The 23,209-nt window shown below is 35.9% G+C and overlaps 4 protein-coding genes across 6 annotated transcripts in view; 2 read left to right on the top strand and 2 right to left on the bottom strand.

The window, feature by feature from the left end:
• dsc2l (desmocollin 2 like) overlaps positions 1-23,209 on the top strand; it is a 1,349,056-nt gene that overhangs the window by 164,674 nt on the left and 1,161,173 nt on the right. The gene's annotated exons all lie outside the window — the stretch shown is intronic.
• tns3.2 (tensin 3, tandem duplicate 2) overlaps positions 1-23,209 on the bottom strand; it is an 817,627-nt gene that overhangs the window by 217,137 nt on the left and 577,281 nt on the right. The window lies entirely within an intron of this gene.
• On the top strand, positions 1,945-17,782 carry si:ch211-121a2.4. 2 transcript variants are annotated; one of them, XR_015518087.1, is made up of 5 exons: positions 1,945-2,078; positions 6,985-7,128; positions 9,966-10,129; positions 12,709-13,693; positions 17,100-17,782. XR_015518087.1 is itself a non-coding variant. In XM_087298018.1 (4 exons), exons 2-4 carry the CDS (start codon positions 6,993-6,995, stop codon positions 13,009-13,011), a joined length of 603 nt encoding a protein of 200 aa, XP_087154144.1. In that variant the 5' UTR covers positions 1,945-2,078; positions 6,985-6,992; the 3' UTR covers positions 13,012-13,877. The 2 variants fall into 2 exon arrangements, 1 of the variants encoding a protein (XP_087154144.1); XM_087298018.1 differs by lacking the exon at positions 17,100-17,782 and having other exon boundaries at positions 12,709-13,877.
• Positions 18,932-23,209, bottom strand: part of ftr85 (finTRIM family, member 85) — a 34,857-nt gene continuing 30,579 nt past the window's right edge. The window contains exons 8-9 of the transcript XR_015518065.1: positions 19,928-20,130; positions 18,932-19,834 (exon numbers count right to left, since the gene is read on the bottom strand). The gene's annotated coding sequence lies outside the window, so the exon portion shown is untranslated. The remainder of the gene's footprint in view (positions 19,835-19,927; positions 20,131-23,209) is intronic.

Genomic DNA, 23,209 nt, shown 5'->3' with positions numbered 1-23,209 from the left:
AGCACTAATGAATCCACCAGTTTAGGCATGTCCTGTGATGTGACAGTGAGTGTGAGAGCTGTGAGGATTTCCTCTGATTGTTTACAGTCAGAAAAGCTTCAATTAAGCAGAAAATCAAATAGCTGATCTTTCATTGTGGCGAGTACCGGCAGACATAATAGCAAAGTCATTATGCAAACATTTCTCATAAAAGATTCAAGCGTGAATAAGTGTGTATGTGTATATGAGTGTGTAGAAAACATAATAGCTATAATGATAATAAGTAAATAATTATGATATACAGTATATCAGGGGTCACCGACATGGTGCCCGTGGGCACCAGGTAGCCCGCCAGGTTCACATGAGTTGCCTGCGGGCCTGTTCTAAAAATAGCCCACCATAGCACCACATATGAGTAAGCTGCATCTAATATTTTTATAGGTATTATTTTTAAATCACACTTTCATTGGTATAAATTTGAAAATTACCTCAAGTGATATATTTTATTAAAAAAAAAAAACTTTAAAAACAGTTTCAGACAGTTTAAAAACAGTTATGCAAAACAAAGTGTTGCATATTGATATTTATCTAACTTGTTAAATCATTGTTGACAACTACTGTGAAAAAACATTAACATGATCAATGTCTTCACATAGATGAATATTATTAATTATTAATAATTACATATAATTAAAAGTAAATTAAGAAAAATGTGTTATTTAATAACTGGTAGCCCTTCACACTAATCGGTACCCAAGAAGTAGCTCTCAGTTTCCAAAAGGTTGGTGACCCCTGCAGTATATTATTAAAAACAATAAAAAACGCCCCTGTGCCAAAGTTAAAGCTAATGTTAATGTTACATACATATGTACATACACACACATACAGTTGAAGTCAGAATTATTAACCCCCCAGAATTATTAGCCCCTTTTATATTTTCCCCAGTTTATGTTTAACAGAGATTTTTTTCAACACATTTCTAAACATAATAGTTTTTATAACTCATTTCTAATAACTGATTTATTTTATCTTTGCCATAATGGCAGTAAATAATATTTGACTGGATATTTTTCAAGACACATATACAGTTTAAAGTGTCATTTAAAGGCTTAACTAGGTTAATTACGTCAACTAGGCAGGTTAGGGTAATTAGGAAAGTTATTGTATAATGATGGTTTGTTCTGTAGACTACTGAAAAAAATATATAGTTTAAAGGGGCTAATAATTTCGACCTTACTTATTTCCGGTACTGTAAGTTGATGCCAATTCAAACATGAATGGCTTTTCCTCTTTTTTTTTTGAGAGAGAGTCGCGGTGATTATTCGGTAGGTTTGAACATAATGGTTGTGTCTGCAGCAAGTGAGCAGCCTAAATAGACAGCACAGAAAAAAAAAAAAAGAAAAAAAAAAGGAGGCTGGTTTGAGCCCCGACTGGGTCAGTTATCATGTCTGTGTGGAGTTTGCAAGTTAATGTTTAACAAAAGATGAATACTAGTTATATATTTTTCTCTTTTAGTTTGCTATTATAAATTGCTACCACATTTTGGAATAAAAAGAGAAAACTGTTCAATATAAAGGAAACAGAATTGTTATTTTAGTTATCAAATATGAGGTAAAGGTATCTGTTAGTCAGGTTAAAGCCCAGTTTTTATGCATGCAATGGATTGATTGTGAGCTTATACATTTTGTTTCCTTGATTAAAAATCACAACAATGAACAAACCTGTCTTCGACAAAGCACGCCCATCAGCACACACACACAAACACACAAACACACACACACACACACACACACACACACACACACACACACACACACACACACACACACACACACACACACACACACACACACACACACACAGAAAAAAACTGCCCCCAACAAAAATGTCAACACACAAACCACACCCACCAAACTCGTCCGCCCGCTTTCAATGTCGAAGAGCGCATATTAAGCCCCGCCCACCGGTTTGACTGCCCGTCCGAGAGTGACTGCGGTTGCAGAGACCGGTTCCTCCTCTACCGGACATTTATGGTTTGCCTCTGGCCGTGACGTGTAACCGGCCACCGACGATTTACATAGTCACAGGGGGATCGTCCGGTAAGTACATAGACATCATGGTGACCGCATGTAGCAGTAATGATATCCAGTCTTAAATAACACTACAGGTGTAGCTTTCCCATGACGAAACAGAAATGACGTGCAGCGAAAGCTTGTCGGTCCGGTACTGTAAGTTGATGCCAATTCAAACATGAAGGGCTTTTCCTCTTTTTTTTTGGAGAGAGTCGCGGTGATTATTCGGCAGGTTTGAACATAATGGCTGTGTCTGCAGCAAGTGAGCAGCCTAAATAGACAGCACAGCGGTTTCAGTCCATTATAGGCGCCTGGTCACTCAGAGCGAGCCGAAAATGCAGTCTGGATAGGCAGCACAGCAGGTCTCGAATCGAGACAGCCCACATTCTGGACATGACGATAGCCTGTTTACCCCCTGCACAATAAGTGCACGAGTGGGTACTCTTATTCTTAAAGGGACAGACAAAAAAAAAAAAAATATTTACCCCTCATTCTGCTGTATGACTTAAGTTCTCATGTGGAATACAAAACATTAGGCAGATTGACAGCTTCGCCTTATTGGCAATAGTATGGAGTTACATTTGTGCCAAAAATGATTCAACTTTTTGTTTTGCTCTATACTCTATTCAGTTCTACAGTCACCTTTAAGATAAATTAGAATATATTAATATGTATGCTCTCTGTTTACGTTCAGTTGCTCAGCTCTGCCATTGTTAGTCATCTTTACTGTCTTCCATAAGTTCATATAGTAATCCTTCCAGTCTTGTTCTGGCTTTCGTGGAAGTGTTTAGGTGTAATATGTAAGCATGTCTAATTAGAAAGCATGCCATAAATGCACAGATGACTCAGCTGCAGGCTGCTAGAAAAAAAGAAAGTCATATCTACCAGTAAAGTGCACATCATCATACACTTCATGTCAGATTGCGAGGAAAATGGACTACGCCACGCTGCTCGGTTTACAGTGGCAACTTTGGAAACCACTTAATTTTTTTTCAATAATACGATATTTAAATTTTGATTAATATTTTATATTTAAAAAAAATATTTTTAAATAATATTTTAGAAAAGATTTTATTTTGCAAAAAGACTACAGCATTTGAGAAAAAATTTAGGGCTCTTGTTCTATGACAGCAAATCAATACCAAAATTAATTGAGCGCAGCAGTGATGTTTATGCGTAAGGACAACTGAACCGCGAGCGATGTCATACCTACAGCGCACCTGCGATTAGTTCTCTCCGCTCGCTCGCTGGTTCTTCTCTCTGCTTGCGCGAAACATTTCAGATTTTTGTCAGTCCTGGGGCAGGACTTGGTTTACTTGTTATCCCTAAAGCCGCCTTTCCAATGCACACGACATTTAGACATGACTGTCGGAATACGCCCCCTTGTGGCAGTCGCACAGTATTTTATAGGGAGAGAAGCTGATTCTCGCAGTGTCCGAAATAAAGTGCAAAAGCAAGAGCTATAATTCTCTGTGCGTTTACATGGTTTGCAGAGTTCACACTTAGCTGATGATTGATTATAAAGCTTGTTTGGCATGCTATCCCTGAGCTCATGAGATCCTCGAGCCCGGGGCTCCCTCCCATTGCAAGGCAGGAGGGGAGTTTGAGCTCAGGTAGATCTCGAGAACTCCCCTGCTTTAGTAACTAATGAACAGTAAGTGATTGCTCTTTGGAGATAACTACATACTAGAAGCATGTCTATGGTGCCGATTTGGATTAGTCAATTAACTTAATTTGCATGTTTTTGGACAGTGGGAGGAAACCGGGGAACCCGGGGGAAACCCACGTGAGCACGGGGAGAAAGTGCAAACTCCACACAGAAATGTCTGCTGGTTTGGCAAAGCCTGGAACCAGAGACATTCTTGCTGTGAGGCAACAGTGCTACGCACCGGGCCACCGTGTCACCCATCTAGGAAGGAGGAGGAGTAGGGGTGAAAGGGGGGACTCTTCAAAACAAAGATAGCAGTGGAATGAAACCCAGGGTATTTATAGTGGTTTAGGAGTCGTCTGATTGGAGCATAGTGAATTGGATAATGTGGATCCAGCCGCTAGCAATCATAAGCATGTGATCCTCTCGAAATTACTTTATACATAAACTTTACTTAATGAATGAATGAATACTAGAAACTCAAATCAAATATTGGAAGGTATGAGGAGACAACATTAAAAATATATATTTTTATTACTTTCTTACCTAATTTATGAACAGAAATGTTTTTTTTTTTAAATATCGACTTTTTATAATTAAAAAATAACCAAATAAACTCATATTCTCATCTCGCGTGCACAGACCTGCCTGTACAACACTGGAATACATCACATCCGGTCGGCCGGTCGCATACGGTCTAGTCGCAGGAGTTCAAATATTTCAAAGGATTTTGTGCATTTATTGCTCAATTCGCATCCAAATTTTCCACATACGGAGATGATCGGAATTCTACGCAGCTCCCGGACTGCTCTCCATTGGAAATGAATGACTTCCGGTCTGACGCTTGTCGTTTGTTGTGTGCAGTGGAAAGGAGGCTTAACGCTGTTGGTTGCTCACCCTTTCAGGAAGTTAGCCGGGATTATGGGCAGGTTAAAAGATCACTCCAATAAATATAAATACATAATTTGCAAGTCATAATCATAGGAAACTTTCTGAGATGCTTTATAAGGATTTAATCTCGAGAAACTGGCAAATAATAATGATTAATCTTCTAAAATAATGAATAACATTTTTGCAACATGACTTTCTGAACCCATTTGATTTGTTCAGTACAGCACTTGTCTAGTTTGTTGATTTTTATTTTTATGCTAATTAACCACAAGGCATTGCTCATTATGACACTCGGGGACACATGGCGAGGCCCGTTTCCTCGCGCTGGATTAGTTCAGCACGCGCATGAAGATCCCCTGTGCGCACACGAGCTGTAGTTTCCTCGCGTTTAGGCCTGTAATCTGCTCACGGTTCAGTTCTCCTCGCGCGTAAACATCGCCGCTGCGCTTGATTAATTTTGCCATTGATTTGCCGCCATAATGTTCACCTTAAATTTGTCTCAAATACTTTCGTTAAAAAATCGTGACTAAATCGTGAATTGTGAGATTAGTATCGTAAATCGTATTGAATCGTGAGTCAGGTGAATCGTTACGCCCCTAGCGTTTAAGGGTGCTTTCACACCTGTGAATCGATTCAGTTGATCGGAAACAGGGATTAAAATTATTACATTTTTGCTCTTCGTGCGGTTCGCTTTCACTAGGCAGAGTTTCTAAACGGACCCAAAGAGCTAAAACAAGTCACGTGTAAGTAAACTCTCCTCACATTGGTCAGAGTGTCAGGGTTTATTTTGCAGAGTCCCGCTCAGCTGTCAGGGGGAGGTGGTGGATTGGTGGTGTTTAACAAGGCTCGCGCGACGTGTCTGAAGAGCGAGGAGAGATGCGGTGGGGAGGGGTGAGAAGAGTGTGCAACGTATTTGAGGACTGGGAGGGAGACGCAAGATTACCGGGAGATTATCACTCCTTTGCGGGCATCCGGGAGACTCCCGAAACTTCCCGCCCTACTCAAAATTCTCTCTGCATATAGCCGTATGCCTATTACATATCCATAAAACACTGTGATATAACTGCGCTCGGATCGTATCGCTTTCCCACTGCAGTCGATCCACTCCAGAGTTCGTTTCAATCGAGCCGAGATCTCGGAGCGATTGATTTGGCGCGGATCCTAGTGTGATTGCTGGTTTCAAACATGCCAAACGAACTGCTCTAACTGGGCCAACGAGACAGGTTCCGAAACAAAAGTGTAGGTGTGAAAGCACCCTAACATTTTAATTCATATCCCCCTCATTCTCACAGCCTTTTGACAGAAATGTATTTATTTTATGTACTTTATTTTGCTGCCAGGTAAGACAATTATTTAGAGTTGAACTACCAGTCACAAACAAAACAACACTACAGAAACAGAGCTTATACATCAGCACACTTTAATTTATCTGAACAAGTATGCATGAAAATAGACAAGGACAAACTTGTATTAAGGCTTGGTTTTTACTTCTGCGTCGAGTGATCAGTGTGATCCACAGCGCTTGCCTTGCACGTTGCTGTGTATTTATACGTCTGCGCACTGTAGTGTTCCTCTGCAATAACACTTCCGAAACCCTAGCAGGCCTTTGTGTCGAGTTTCTTTGCTGGTGTTTTGTTTTTCTAAACGCTTCCTTAATGTACAAGTGGCTCAAACACGCTCATTTTGAGACAGGAAATGGCGGACATGCAACAACTTTAATCATAAGGTAAACACAAAACAAAACTTTTCATCTGGAGCTCCTTCATGAGACTCCACACTTGTAAACACTCGTTCCAACAGACTCGCGCGGCTCTCGGTCCCGCCCACACTCGTCAGCGATACCAAACCGATCAATCACAGAGCTTGCGATACGCATCGTTGCGACTTGTAGTTACATTTTTTGAGAGGTGCGCGTCAGCATACGCGTGTGCTTGACGCAGAAGTATAAATCAGGCTTTACAAAGCAGTTGATTCATTTTTGGCATGATTTATACCTCATACAGTAGAAGTAAATGGACATTAAAGTTGTCCTTTTGGGTTCTGAATAACATTAAAGTGACAAATGGTTCATCTTGGATAACAAATATTTTAAATAGGAATTTATCATATTTCCCATTAGTTTTTCTTCTATTAGTTTCCCACTGCACAATACTCAGCAGTCAGTGTGCTTGATATGATTTATTTCAGGTGGCAGATTTTTGTTCCATTTTGGTGTGCCCTGTTACTCATATAGGTGAAAGGTAAACACCTCCACCTCTTTTTGTTTATTAGGCAGGGTGTGATTTTTTTTTTAAGTGCGTCATCACATCATGTACACTACTTAAGATGTTAAAATTGTTCTAGACTTACATAATGTTAGAACGACTTGCATTTCTGTCTCACACCTTCACACAGCGTAGTGAATGAGGGAGGTGAAAGACGATAGTGGGCCTGTGATAATGTCTACAGACAGAGAGCCTCCCGTCACCGCTAAACTCCTTCACCTCATGTTTCTCTCCACCTACTGGGGAATGCAGATATGGGTCACCTTCATATCAGGTGGGTTAGCTTGCTTTTGTTTGTTTGTTTGTTTGTGGTTATTTCTTGATTGATAGAATGTTTGAAGTGCACTTTACAAGTATAATTTTACAAGCTGTACTTATGATAAGATGAGCGAATGTTGATAAGATAAAGCATTAAAAAAGTAATTAAAAATTAAAATCTACTGTTAATTAACTTTGTCTCAGGCCAGCCACTATGTTAGTGGCTTTCATTTACTGTAGGTCATTAAAGAAGAGCTTTTGCTGAAACTATTGTTATTGGTGATTTATAAACTGCAAGTAAGATGAATTTTTAGTTCAGTATATGTGGAAAAAATGAAAGAAATATCTATAATCTTAATGTTAATGTTCCATTTCTGTTGTAAATAAGCAGCATTGTCTCATGTGTGAGTTTGTGTTTTGATTCACAAACCTCATCAGGATAATCCGAAGCCAAAGTTATCAATTTTGTTTTGCCTGTATCATCAACATCATTATTATTATTTTGACTGTCAAATTTCACATTTCCTTTGTGGATCAGATTTAGCAGAACAGTTTTCATAATGTTTTACTGAAGAGAAAAAGTCACATGCATCTTGGATGGCCTGAGGGTGAATAAATAAACAACTGATTTGTGTTTATGGTTGAACTTTTTAAAAGTGCACCATCGGATTAATAATTTAGCTTAAAAGTACACTTAAAGAATTAGCATTTGATTGTTTTGTATTTTGATAAACATACTAAAGCACAAATAAAGTACTTCATTGTTTATGTCATGGGCCTAATATTTAACAGTAGTGCTGTTTGATATTAGGCCTATTTTTAAAGTTAACATATTTTAAATTGCAAATGTGTAAACCTGATATTTTCCATAATTGTTTGTCAGTACGTTTATTATGACCGTACATTACATCACCTTTTCAAATAAAAAAGAAGTTTATATCAAAAATTACAAATGAAACTGTACTTATTCCAACTAACTACACTTAAATACCTTTAAACCCAAGCAATTAAGTTTTTAAATGTATCCTCCTCAGTAGCCGTTTTATTAGAATTATTAGCCCCCTGTTTATTTTTTCCCCTCAATTTCTGTTTAACGGAGAGAAGATTTTTTCACCCCATGTCTAAACATAATAGTTTTTTTCCTTTATTTTTATGCCAAGAACAAGTTACATTGTTTATACAGATATATATATATATATATATATATATATATATATATATATATATATATATATATATATATATATATATATATATATATACAGTTGAAGTCAGAATTATTAGCCCTCTTCGATTTCTTTTTTTTCTTCTTTTTAAAATATTTTCTAAATGATGTTTAACGGAGATGTTTGACACAGTATGTCTGATAATATTTTCTCTTCTGGAGAAAGTCTTTTTTGTTTTATTTCGGCTAGAATAAAAGCAGTTTTGAGATTTTTATGAACCATTTTAGGGACAAAAGTATTAGCCCCTTTAAGCTTTATTTTTTCTCGATAATCTACAAGAACAAACCATTGTTATACAATAACTTGCCTAATTCCCCTAACCTGCCTAGTTAACTTAATGAACCTGGTTAAGCCTTTAAATGTCACTTTAAGCTGTATAGAAGTGTCTTGAAAAATATCTAGTAAAATATTATTTACAGTCATCATGGTAAAGATAAAATAAATCAGTTATTAGAAATGAGTTATTAAAATTATTATGTTTAGAAATGTGTTAAAAAAATCTCCTGTCTGTTAAACAGAAATTAGGGAAAAAATAAACAAGCGGTCTAATAATTTAGGGGGGCTAATAATTCTGACTTCAACTGTATATATATATAAACCCACTTCAACAAACCCTAAATACACTACCTAAAGAAAGATAGTTTAAAGAAAGTAATAATAAAAACCGTAATAATAGAAAAAAACTGCAACATTTCAACAAATAAAAGAAGAAAAATAAAATAAATAAATAAAATAATTAATGCATAAATAAATAGAGTGACATCAGTAATGGGTGATATGATCAGGGATAATGCTGTGCTGTCTTACAATGGTAGGTTAAAATAGGAGAAGCTTGAGGTTCTGGACACAGAAAGAAAAGACAAAATAATTACAGAAAAAAGATTTCAGTTACATACAAGACAGTCACATTATTCCCCAGGAAGTACACTAAACATAATACAATATAACAATACATTTATTAACTCATTTTTAATAACTGATTTCTTTTATCTTCGCTATGATGACAGCACATAATATTTGACTAGATATTTTTCAAGACTCTTCTATACAGCTTAAAGTGACAATTATTGGTTTAACTAGGTTCATTAAGTTAACTAGGCAGGTTAGGGTAAATAGGCAAGTTATTGTATAATGATGATTTGTTCTGTAGACTATCGAAAAAATATATAGCTTAAGGAGGCTAATAATTTGTACATTAAAATAGTTTTAAAAAATTTAAAACTGCTTTTATTCTAGCCGAAATAAAACAAATAAGACTTTCTCCAGAAGAAAAATATTATCAGACATACTGTGACAATTTCCTAAATCTGTTAAACATCATTTGGGAAATTAAAAAAAAAAAAAGAAAAAAATTAAAGGGGGGAGGGTAATAATTCTGACTTCAACTAATGCTAAATGTAAAATGTCAGATGTCTCTGTGAGTGTGCTGCAAATGAAATTTCCCTACGGGGACAAAGGAAGTTAACTAACTAAACTAAAATGCATATGTACAATTATAGACATTTTTACACAAGTATATTCTTTGAAATGACATTTAAAAAGTATGCTAAACTGCACTTCTATGTAATTTTAGCATCATTTTCAGAATTAAATTCTTAAGTTTTACTTATTGTTTTGTTTTGTTCAGGCTTTGTGATGGACAACCATCTAAACCGACACACATTTGGCTTCATTCAAAGCCGGCTTTTCCCGTTTTACCTGCATATCGGCTCAGCCTGCGCTTTCTTCAACCTCACCATCTTTGCCATGTACCATCCCAGCAACATGCTGGATGACAAAGAGGCCTTCCAGGTGTTTTTACCATGATTTTACTCTAAAGAAAGCCTATATTTGGAGAACTAATGCTTATATTCAGTAACAAGAATTGAAAATCTTTTTTTTTTTTGACCAATTATAATTATCTGCAAAATAAAATTATAAATGGCAATTTATATACTCGAAATTTGCAAGAAATTCTACTAGACCTTAATACTGTAAATTAGAACACATACTAATTATTTACTCTAACCCTTACTGGGTCGAACTTGAGATCCGAATCAGTCTGATTCATTAGCAAATTACTTGGTTTGGGATAGGGCTGCATGATATTGGAAAAATCTTCACCAGATGGCTTGAATTGCTCTATTTGTGAAAAATCATTCATTTAGACTGGTTGGGTTGGTTTTGTAAAGGTGTGAGCCATTTATAAAAAAAAAAGTGCTGTCAATCGATAAAAAAAGTTTGACTAATTAATCGCACTCTTTTTGTGCAATTAATCGTGATTAATCACATTTAAAAAACTGAAACTTGCAATTTTGGCCGTTCAAATGTAAAATTAATGTAAACGCAAGACAAAAACTATTTCAATTCAAAATATAATTGTTTATTAGAATTTTTGTTTAACTTGTAACACAGATTTCTTCATGTAAACAACATACCCACAATAAACCATCAAGATCCTGGCTTGACAGCCATATTTATTACAGAAATAAAAAACGCAAGCATGTTAATGCCATTTAAATTTCAAAACAATCAATGCCAATAAAGAAAAAAATTATTTCCATGTTGGATTCTAAGTGGACTGAAAAAAAGGCAAAATATAGGCATTGCAGATATGGAAATTTGAAAATTATAATAACAATAAATTATTGAATACAAACAATTGCACTCATTGAAAAGTTGTATTGCTGATAGTTGAGAACATTAATCATAAAGTAGAAACAATTTTGCTCAGTCCTCATTTGCATTCAGCCAGTTGCTAAGACATTCCAGTCTGTTGACATTATCGGGGGACAATGTGGACCTTTTCTTTTGAATGATGTGAGCTGAGAATGAGAACAGTCTCTCACAAGCAGGATCACTGAATCAGCATATGCATTTCGGTGCCTAATTTTGTTGCCACTGGTGCTGCGACAAGGATGTAAGAAGCTTCAAGCGTTACATCAAAGGCACCCACAGGTACGCGTTGATTCACACTAAAGACTTATTCTTACAGGGACTTTGGTCACACCATCTCTAAACATTGAAACAACTTTGAGGCATACGGACAACAACGTTTAGGTATTTGTTCTTGTTGCTAGGCACACACACACACACGCTCGCAGGACAGCCGGAGCGACTCCCTTCAGATTCATCAGGCATGATCGTGTTCATCAAATTTGCTTAAACTAAGCATTCTAAAGTCTGGCTGTAGCCTGTTTCACAAGGATTCTGACACAACAATGTGAAGCAGACGCTTTACAATAGTTGCGTTTAAGGGGGAACGTTTGAGGGCTCATGATGAAAGACAGAGGAATGCACTCGCATTCAGCTCGCGACTTCATCTGGCACTTTCTGAGTACATTTACATGGACACCAATACTCCGATTTTAATGTTTAAAATAATACTATTCAATTCCAATAAAAAAAAAAGTCGAAAGATTAAAAAAGAAACTCTGGAGGAAACGCTGGATAAGTAATGTGACATTAATTGTTTTATAATGAAATTTGCCTTCAAAAAGTGCTTAATTTGTCTTATCCATATTTCTTTGCATGTTGAACACACGTCGACAACAACAGGAAAAACCTACAACTGCGTTAATTGCGTTAATTTTTTAAAATCGATAATTTTTTTTTAATTAATCGCATGCGTTAACGCACTAATTTTGACAGCTCTAATAGAAAATAAAATTAAAGGAATAATTACAATCGAGCAAAGAAAAAAGTAAATAAACAGTTCTTCATAGTTTTCCGGAGAGTCAAACAGTATTCAAATACAAAAATGTAGTCATGTAAAAAACACAGTATAGTCTTCATTGTGTTAATAAATCAGTAATGTTTTCCTTATTAAAGTTACAAATGTTTTACGTTATTGTGCCCAAATGCTTCACACTTTCTTGAAATGCTTTTAAAACATGCAAATGATGTTCACCCTGTTATGGTTATACGTTGCGATGACTCTACAAATCTATTCAACTGTTCATTGACCATAATCCCAATTTAACATTGCATATTCTGCGATGTGACGTTTGCGGACACATACATTGCGTTATCAATGCCGAAACAGTATATTGTGCAGCCCTCGTTTGTGAAGTGGATTTACTGATCAAAATCAAATCAAAAGAAAAATGTCCAGTTATTCAGTTGACTTTATCACACAAAATTGTTACCATTACAGTAATGTGCATTCTTCTGAAGCCATGTAAATATTTTAAGAGAAATGTGATGCTTCCAAACTCCAGTCCCATTAATTGTAATTGTAGGGAAATCAGCGGCCAACATTTTTAAAAATTTCTTCTTTTTTTGTAAATAATAAAAAAAAAAGGTTAAATAGATTTGAAAATGCTTTAAACCCTTATTCAAAGTTACAACCAGTCTTTTAATTTCCAGCATATCTCTGGTTTTCTCTCTAGATCTTCATTTTTTTCGTCTGTGTGACCGTGGCGGCAGTGAATGCCCAGTGGTTTGGTCAGATGACCTCTGAGATCATGGCCGACATGCATCTGATTGAGCAGGCCTGTGGATTGGGTCAGGACATTGGACTCTCGTCCAATCGGGAAGCTTACGCCAAACTTTGCGAGACAGACCCGAAGTATAAAAAGCTGAGCGCTCGACTGTGGCTTTACCACCTGCTGTCCTCGCTCTGTAACCTCTGCTGCATCATCTGCAATGGATACAGCCTTTATTACCTGGCAGAAAACCTCACCACGCTCTGATGGACTTCATGATACATGCCGGAGTTGTGCTCCCACAATGCAATGCAAAACCCTCGGTTAGTGTCTGTGTGAAGACCTGCACTCAGGTACTGAATTACCTCCATCGGTGTCTTTTGTATTTATCTCAGTTGTGTTTCTTTTAGCTTGGATATTTGATGTACGGGGGTGTGCGATATTTATTGTCTGTGAGCATATTGTTGGGTTAACGATGTGTGAGACAAAACAATATATATTTTAGTGTCACTATTATTAAAAAACCCACAAGTTGTGCAATAAAAGCACTTATTGTGTCATTTGAATGTAGTCATGAAAGAAAAAAAAAACTTTCCTTGTATGAGTTTTTGTTTTGCTAACACTTTAGATCAAAGGTCTCAAACTGGATTCCTGGAGGACCGCAGCTTTGCACACTTTTACTCCAACCCTAATCAAACTCAGCTGATCCAACTAATTAAGATGTTCAAGACTACTAGAGACTATTAAGCAGGTGTGAGTTGGAGGTGGTTTGAGCTAAACTGTGCAGAGCTGTGGCTCTTCAGGAATTGAGTTTGAGAACATTGCTTTAGAAAAAGGATGTCCAAACTCTTTCTTATGAAGGGCTAAAATCCAAACTTAATTGAAGGTGGTGGGCCGAAGCTAAATATACCAAACTGTATTACATTAAAGTTGCCATAGTAACTTCATAGTTTAATAATATTTAAAAAATAATCGTTTCAATATATATATATATATATATATATATATATATATATATATATATATATATATATATATATATATATATATATATATATATTATACAATTAAAGTCAGAATTATTAGCCCCCTTTGATTTTTTTTTTCTTCTTTTTAAAATATTTTCCAAATGATGTTTAACAGAGCAAGAACATTTTCACAGTATGTCTGATAATATTTTATGTTCTGGAGAAAGTCTTATTTGTTTTATTTCGGCTAGAATAAAAGCAGTTTTTAATTTTTTATTAATTATTTTAGGGACAAAAGTATTAGCCCCTTTAAGCTATATTTTTTTCTCGATAATCTACAGACCAAACCACTGTTATACAATAACTTGCCTAATTCCCCTAACCTGCCTAGTTAACTTAATTAACCTAGTCAAGCCTTTAAATGTCACTTTAAGCTGTATAGAAGTGTCTTGAAAAATATCTAGTAAAATATTATTTACTGTCATCATGGAAAAGATAAAATAAATCTGTTATTAAAAATGAATCATTAAAATTATTATGTTTAGAAATGTTTTGAAAAAAAATTTTCTCTCCTCTCTCTGTTAAACAGAAATTGGGGACAAAATAAACAAGCGGTCCAATAATTTAGGGGGGCTAATAATTCTGACTTCAACTGTATATATATATATATATATATATATATATATATATATATATATATATATATATATATATATATATATATATACCATGAACTATCTCATTCATAACACAAAATTTGACCCCTTATGGTTTTATGACCCTTTAAAAATCTGATTAATTTAATTAAAACTTTTAATTTCAGTTTGCTTTTTTGTAGCTCAGCATGTAAACAAACAAACAAAAAGTTATATAAAATTATAAATAATCTCAGTTTGAGGGATTCGCAAACCTTCCCCACTATTTGTCCATCTCTGATTGATTGGTGGGCCAAATCAAAGGTTACCATAGGCCAACTTTGACCCGTGGGCCCATAGTTTGGGCCTCTCTGCATTAGAACAATTGTCCATTAGTTAAAGGTGCAGTAGTTGATCTGCCAAAATGCTAATCGGTTAGCATATTAGCTTTGGACGGCAGGGGAGGGACTGTGTTTCAAAGCCACGCCTCCTGAAATCGCGAACGCGCACTACTTGCCGCGACACGACAGCAGACAACCCACTAGTTCATGTCATTCGCCAGTAAGAAGTGTATGTAGTGGTTGGCCCGGCGGTGTGCAGGAATTTCACTTATTACTAAGCCACACTTCCATGCTATTTCAGAGCGAATATTCAGAGTAGCAAGGTAAACATTATCGGGAGCGCGTCACAGGCTGTCATTGCTCAGAAATGACCCAATGTGAATATAAATGCAACTTTAGCTTAGTGTAGCAGGCTAGGCGGAATAACGCTATTTACTGATGTTTTGTTGTTAAACTAAATATAAATCTGCATCATCAATGCTGTAAACAGCCTTATGAAACTGAAAATAGTCACATCAATCAATCACTATGGGATTTCAGTGGCTCCGGGTGCACCGGTTTCCCCCACAAGTCCAAAGACATGTGGTACAGGTAATGGGGTAAACTAAAATTGTTTGTAGTGTATGTGTGTGAATGAGTGTGTGTGGATGTTTTCCAGTGATGGGTTGCGGCTGGAAGGGTATCCACTGTGTAAAATATATGCTGGATAAGTTGGCGGTTCATTCCGTGGTGGCAACCCCAGATTAATAAAGGGACTAAGCCAAAATGAAAATGAATGAATGAAGGTCTAAACCAGCCAAGGTACCAGCACACTTCGCAAAATATAATGTAGTATTTAAAAATTGAGAATTATTTTGTGGTTATCGCACACCCCTATAATGTATTATACGGAGAATATTTTTTGTCTATGTTATATATGTAATGAAGGTTCTATTTTAAATTGGAAGATGTTACATTTTGCATGTATGATGTTATGCTTTGCATGGTCGAGGCATGAAAAAACAAAACGAACCAACAAACTAACAAAAAATTACGCAAACTGAAATAAACAAAATGAGAATGTTTAATTTATAAAGGGATTTTTTCAGTGCTTTATGCTCTACAAATGTTTGTGGCACATATTTAAACATTTTCTCAAACTAAACTTCATTTATTTATTTCTCTGTTTGAACAACCAGCCTCACCCTTGTTATTTTTTACAGGGTGTGAATGTACAAACATGTTCAGAATGCTCAATCTCGCAGTTCACTTTTACTGTTTAACAGGGATTAATATGCCTATTTTTCTCTCGTTTGGCTGTTGACCTTAATCTCAATCCAGCCAGCACTTGTTGCACCACCGAATGTTGTTGTTGTTGTGCATGTAATACAAGCTGCCTCACAAATACATACTATTGTTTAATATTAATTAATACTTGAGAGCTAAATATTCTAAAAATGTGTAATATATAAATTAAAATGTGTTTTGTATATAACTAGGCCTGTCACAATAATCAGTGTATCGACTTATCGCTCAGCACATGGACATGACCTCAATGGTGATGCAATATTTATCGGCCATACATAAAAAACAATAACATTTTGTGCAACATTTCTATCTCTAATTTCTATTGGAGGTGTCAATAAGGTTAAAAAACCTGTGTGTGTATATAGTATGTGTGTGTATATATTGGTCAAAGAAAAAATGATTTTATAGACAGACAAAATCTTTAAAATAACTTTGTAAAATTACAATGTAAAATCAATGTGACGGAGCTAGGGATGTCAAGATACAATCACGTGATCGAAAATTGGGCCCGATCACGCGGTTTCAGACTCGATCAGAGTCAGACGTTACCTCCCAATCAGAACTCAAATATATATATATATATATATATATATATATATATATATATATATACAGTTAAAGCCAGAATTATTAGCCCCCCTGAATTTTTTGAATTTTTAGACCGCTTGTTTATTTTTTCCCCAATTTCTGTTTAACGGAGTGCTAACTTTTTCAACACATTTCTAAACATAATAGTTTTAATAACTCATCTCTAATAACTGATTTATTTTATCTTTACCATGATGACAGTAAATAATATTTGACTAGATATTTTTCAAGACACTTCTATACAGCTTAAAGTGACATTTAAAGGCTTAACTAGGTTAGTTAGGTTACCTAGGCAGATAAGGGTAATTAGGCAAGTTATATAACAGTGGTTTGTTCTGTAGATTATCGAGAAAAAAAATAAAGCTTAAAGGGGCTAATACTTTTGTCCCTAAAATTATGTTAAAAAATTAAAAACTGCTTTTATTCTAGCCGAAATAAAACAAATAAGGCTTTCTCCAGAAGAAAAAAATATTATCAGACATACTGTGAAAATTTCCTTTGGAAAATATTTAAAAAAGAAGAAAAAAAATTTGAAGGGGGCTAATAATTCTGACTTCAACTGTATATATATATATGTATGTAATTCTCATTATTTTATAACATATCTTGTTATGTGGTGGCACAGAGTTAGACCTCTTTCTTGAGTTCACTCTTTTGGATAAGACTTTCTCCAGAAAAAAAATATGATCAGACATACTGTGAAAATTTCCTTGCTCTGTTAAACATCATTTGGGAAATATTTAAAAAAGAGAAAAATTCAAAGGGGGCTTATAATTCTGACTTTAACTGTATGTTGTTCGCTTGTAGATCCCATATCTCTACTAGGGCTTTATGTATTATAGAAGTATCAGATCGGGTTTCAGATACTCTAAATCAAATGACTCGAACTCAAGGGCAAAAAACCTGATCAGGACATCCCTAGTATATATAAAAAATAACATATTCCTTTATAAATAAAATAATAACTGGTCATTTAAAATTTAATTGAACTTTAAATGACTAAAACACTTGTGAGTAAATCTTTTTCATGGATGGTAAAGAATAAAGATTTAAACCAAAAATATATTAGTATTTTGTGACTCCATTTAAACAGAGGAGGCTTCTAATATCAAATGTCATCAAATGATTTTGTTCTAAAAATGTCTGACAAGATGTTTCTTATCTAAAAAAAAAATCTTCTCAGAAAAAATAATAAATAAAATTAAACATTTTAATGTAGAAAACAAAAAAAAAATCTATTTAAATTGACTCTTTTTTTATTTTGATTCTGAAATCTTTGACCGATGACCATACACATTAATTCATATATTGTTTGCCGGGTTTATATTTCTGCATTGAGTGATTGGCGTGACCCCTGGCACATGCCTTGCGCAATGCCGTGCATTTATACTTCTGCACATTGTTTGTGTTGCTCTGCAATAACACTTCCGAAACGCTTGCTGGCAGTGAGGTTTTTATAATCCTCTGTGTCGAGTTTCTTTACTGCTGTTTTATTTTTTTCTGAACTCTACCTTAATGTACAAGTGACTCAAACTGGTAAAGTGTAGATCTGATACCCGGTTGGCCGGAAATGTCACATGCATGTTTTATGACACTGAATAACAATAATTCATATTTTTACAGTACTGTGATGGTTGGGTTTAGGGTTGGGGTAGGGATAGGCATTAAAAATACAGTTTATTGGGTAATTTAATAGATGACATAAATTAAACTCAGTACAACTACTGTTTTTACATTACTGTGACGGTTGGGTTTAGGTAGACGTTAAATGAGCAATATCACACGAGTAGCAGTGTGCTATGGCTGTATGTCAGCACTGGTGGGATGCGTGCATTGGCAAGAGGCCGCAGGCTGAGGGCCTTAGCGCCCCACAAGTGCTGATATAGCAATATCACACTGCTACTCGTGTGATGTTGCGTTTATACAACAGTTTGACGGCACAATCTTGTATATAAAAAAGAAAATCAGACACAGAGAGTCTAAAAACCCCTTTTATTTTATTAGGAACTACATTCTTCCACCATTCATTCACATCTGCAGCTGACGTCAGAACAGCAGAAGCCGTAACTAATTCCCCGACGTCAATTTAAAGCTAATATTTGAATGATTCTCTATTGCGTAATCTGAAGCGGCGCTTCTGGTGTGTGACCACCTTAAGGTGATGACAAAACAGCTGATTTTGCTCACATTTTAAGATTATCAGGCTGAACGTGATATGAAATGCCATCAGTCTACAGAGATTTCTCCCTACAGTCAATTACAGTCCACAGTATTTCTCTGTTTGCGTCTGTATTTTGACGGGTGCAAAGTTTGCCCCAGCGTTTACCCAGAGACTATATAGAATAAAAAATGGAGACAGAAACTATTTAGCTCTTCGTATTGTCCTTTATGCGTTTCTCCCAAGTGCTGTCGACTACATACATGCCAGTCAACGACAGCGAGTAGGCAAAAGGAAAAGAAAAATACACTCAAACATCCGTCGCAAAATAAAATGTTACATTATTGAAATAAAAGAATGATACAGCGGTAGAGTGACCATCACACTTTTCCTCTGAAAACTGAACTGATCTCCCATACATGCGTGCTTACATCTCAAAGGTAAAACAACCACAGAAATAGTCCTCTTATTGAGGACACTATACACAATGCATATCAAACATTAAGCAACCATTACAATATCAAAACAATTAACCTAGAAAAAAACAGAGCAGTCGCTACCAGACTGCTGTTGTGTTTGCGATAAGGAGGAACGAGGTTGAATCCAGCTTCTTATTCGCAGCTTCTTATTGAATCTATCTGGTCCACCTTAAAAACCGAGACGCTTCCGTTTTTCAGCTTCTTATACGCACTCAGGAAAACACACTAAGCATTGGCTTATTATGCAGTCCTGGCACCATCTTTGTGGATAGACAACTTCAACCTTCTTTGGCCGCCAAGGAGCTCTCTCAGAAATTGTAAATATATTAAAATAGGCACTATTCTTACAAATAAACTGCATAGTTGCAATCTAAACAACTATATTCTCCACTAAAAAAATCTCAAAAGTACATTTTGTTGTCTAACAACAGTAATATTTGTCAAAACGTAGCTTCTCTGCTTGTCGCACAGCTGTCAGCCAATCAGATTCAAGAACCAGACAGAACTGTTGCATAATAAAATACAATAAATGGTAAATTTAATATATAACATAAATATTTCTTGTTAACTTCCGGCCACAACCATATCCGATCTAGCAAGAACCGGTCAAACTCGCTCATTTTGAGGTGGGAACCTGTGGATGTACAACATTAATCATAAGGTAAACACAAAACAACAGTTTCCATCTAAAGCTCCGTCATAGGACTTGACACTTGTAAACACTCACTCCATCAGGTTCGCGCGGCTTTCAGGTCCTGTCCATACTTGTCAGCACCACCAAGCCGACCAATCACAGCTTGAGGTATGCGGCATTTCAACGTGCAGTTACATTTATTGAGAGGTCAGCGATGGCCACCGTGAGGGCTATGCGACCACGCGCAGACTGAGCCGGAGCATACACTTGCACTTGATGCAGAAGTATAAATCAGCCTTTATTAAAACAAAACCAATAAATATAAATAAAATGACATTTATTTGTGTATTATTCAATAAATATATTTATAAGTAAAATATACACACTCTTAAAATGTACTTAAAAAACTACTTTAAAAAATGCCATCACATGAATATAATACATTTTAAAATAACAATAAATTCAAATTAAAAACAGAATTGTAAAAAAAAAATCCCAATATATAACTGCATCTCTGATCAAACAGCTGCATACGTGCTGAGCATAACAGGCTTTATAAAAATAATAAATATATAAAATATTATGCCAACCTGCGCTTTATCTGAATCCATCAGTTTAACCTTTGTCATGACAGATTCAGCACAAACCAGTTTATCTCCTGTTTGACCGCTTTTGCGCACTGTGCCTTTGCCTTTCACAAGAAACATCTGGGTGTGCATGATGTACTTCAGTTTCTTTTTATTTTCTTATGTATGTCATATAAAATGATGTTTATTCAAATATAAAATCCTATGATTATATAAGCTACACCTTGCATCGGAATGTAGCTTCAGTGGCTTTAGATTTGACCTGTCTGCCAATCATATTTCTGTATATTTATATCAGTTATAGTACAGTGCCTTGTACGAAGACATCTTCCTTTTTAATAGTACTGTATGTACAGTAAGATGCTGGTGAGGCTTTGGGTTCTTCCCTGAAATAAGGGATTGACTGTATTATCAATGCAAATGAACCGGCAGCTATAAAAGACTGTTGATGGTTACATTTTACTTTATAAAGAAGACATGATATCATCAAGTACAACACGTTCATTGGATTGGAAATACAGGTTAGCTTTATGCTTATTTCTGTGTTATTGAAGTTCCATGGATTGTTAGTGCAAGTTTCATTCCTGTTTGAATAGATGAAGTATCTATCTGAATAAAAGGTCATTGCAATTAATGTTGCATCTTTTAAAAGGAAAATTCTACTTTTTTGGAATTGGCCTCGTTTTACAAATCGCTTAAACACCTTTTCCATTTTTTTTTTAACACACTCAGATGGTCTTTGGGTATGTCGGGAGTGCATTTAGTTTAGCTTAGCATAGATCATTGAATTGGATTAGACCATTAGCATTAAAAAAATAAATAAATAACAGTTTCGATATTTTTCCTATTTAAAGTTTGACTGTTCTGTAGTTACATCGTGTATTTAGACTGACAGAAATGAAAAGTTTCTATTTTTTATAACAATGTGGCTAGGAACTATACTCTCATTCCGGCGTAATAATCAAGGAACATTTTGCTGCTCAACCATGGCTGCAGCAGGTGCAAAATCGTCCTCAGCTGGGTAATTAGGTAACAGTGATGCATATAATTATTGTGTTGGCATTAGTACCTAATGTAAATAAAGATAGGTTAGGCTTTAACTAGGAAAGTTATCAAAACTCTTCTTTGAAATTAAGTGAGATGCTAATAATCTAATCCGATTCAATGCTTTAAGCTAAGCTAAAAGTTAACTGTCTAACTCTGGGGGAGTTGTAAAATGAGTCTATTTGCAAAAAGTGGAGTGTTTTCCTTCTAGGGCAGTGGTTCCCAACAAGGGAGTCCCGGCCCACAAGGGGGCCTCAGCGAGCTTTGTGGGGGGTCGCATCATATTTAAAAACATTATTAAGCAGTGGACAATTAGGAGAACGATCATGTTGCCTTAGTTCATTTTATCCCCTGGCTGACCAAAAAAATGGACAAATTTGTAATTCGTCCACCACAAAAAAGATCGAATCTCACCGGTTCACCTTCAGCAGCTATTAGTAATGACCCAGACATACTGGACCCAGGTGAGGAAGCTCCAAACATTTCAGTTTGCAGCGCTAGCCCCATGTGGAGGGAGTCCTTACAATATTCTCCAGGGGAAAAGCGGGCCTCGGGCGAAAAAGGTTGGTAACCACTGTTCTAGGGGATATTTCACTTACTTTGATAAAATAAAATAAAAAATACTCACTATTTACTTACCTTCCAGCTGTTTACACTAGTGTGTTTTTATTTTTAAATGGTTAAAATGCTCGCCCAGGCTGGCATTTTTTATTGAGTTCTCCGTCCACACAATACAGAGTAAAATTCATGATAGATGACCATTTCGCCATCTGTATTTGATGCCTACCGGTTATATATGATGAGAGGGGGATGACGATTCAGGGAGTGAGAGATAGTGGATAGCTGCACCCCGTTTTTATGGGTGGAAAATGCCAGCCTGATCTCACGAGGAAACGTCGTACGAAAATGTACGATTTTAAAAAGGAGGGGTGGCACCTAACCCCACCCCTATCCCCAACTGTCATTGGGGGATGAGCAAATCGTACTAAATTGTACAAATTAGATCGTACAAATTCATACGAATTAGCCACTAAATCAAAAAGTTACGAATTGCTGTGGGATTGCGTTGAAAATGCTGGGGTGTTGTGGACACCAGGCATAACAATAAGAAAACTTTTATTTTTCATTGAGAAAATTTGAGCAATACAAACGGGTAGATGGAGAAAAAAATATGCATGTTGTGTTAATATTAACTTGACAAAACGAAACAATGCAAAATATATCAACCTCTAAAGAAAAAAAAGTTGAAAATATCAAGCTCTGAAGCATATTTAATATACAACTTATAAAACAGATATATAACTTGTATAAAACAGAAATTCACTAGTGTAAACGACACCTCAAAGTGATTCCAAACCTTTATGAGCTGCTTTTTTTCTGTTGAACACATACGATCATGGATGTCAAACTCCCTGACTTGCTGGAAGGCCGCAGCTCTGCACAGTTTAAGTCCAACCCTAATTAAACACACCTGATTAAACTAATTGAGTCCTTCAGGCTTGTTTGAAATCTACAGGTAAAGCTGCGGTCACACTAGAGTTTGTCTGTCGCGCTTTCTGTACAAAGAGATCATGTTTTGATTCTCAGTTGGTCTCACGCAGTCTAGTAATGCGATTTCGCAGATCAGAGTTCACCAAGCTTGAACTTTGCACCACAGCAACCTGCGAAGCATTTCCGGTCTGACGCATTCGCGTGCGTATGAATAGAAGTCTATGGGAGGAAAAGCCCAGTGTGACCGCAGCTT

Source organism: Danio rerio, chromosome 20 (genome assembly GCF_052040795.2).
Source record: "Danio rerio strain M-AB ecotype USA chromosome 20, GRCz13ab, whole genome shotgun sequence".
NCBI lineage: Eukaryota > Metazoa > Chordata > Actinopteri > Cypriniformes > Danionidae > Danio > Danio rerio.
The sequence above is the reverse complement of the archived record's forward strand: the minus strand, read 5'-3'. Positions and strand labels throughout refer to the sequence as shown.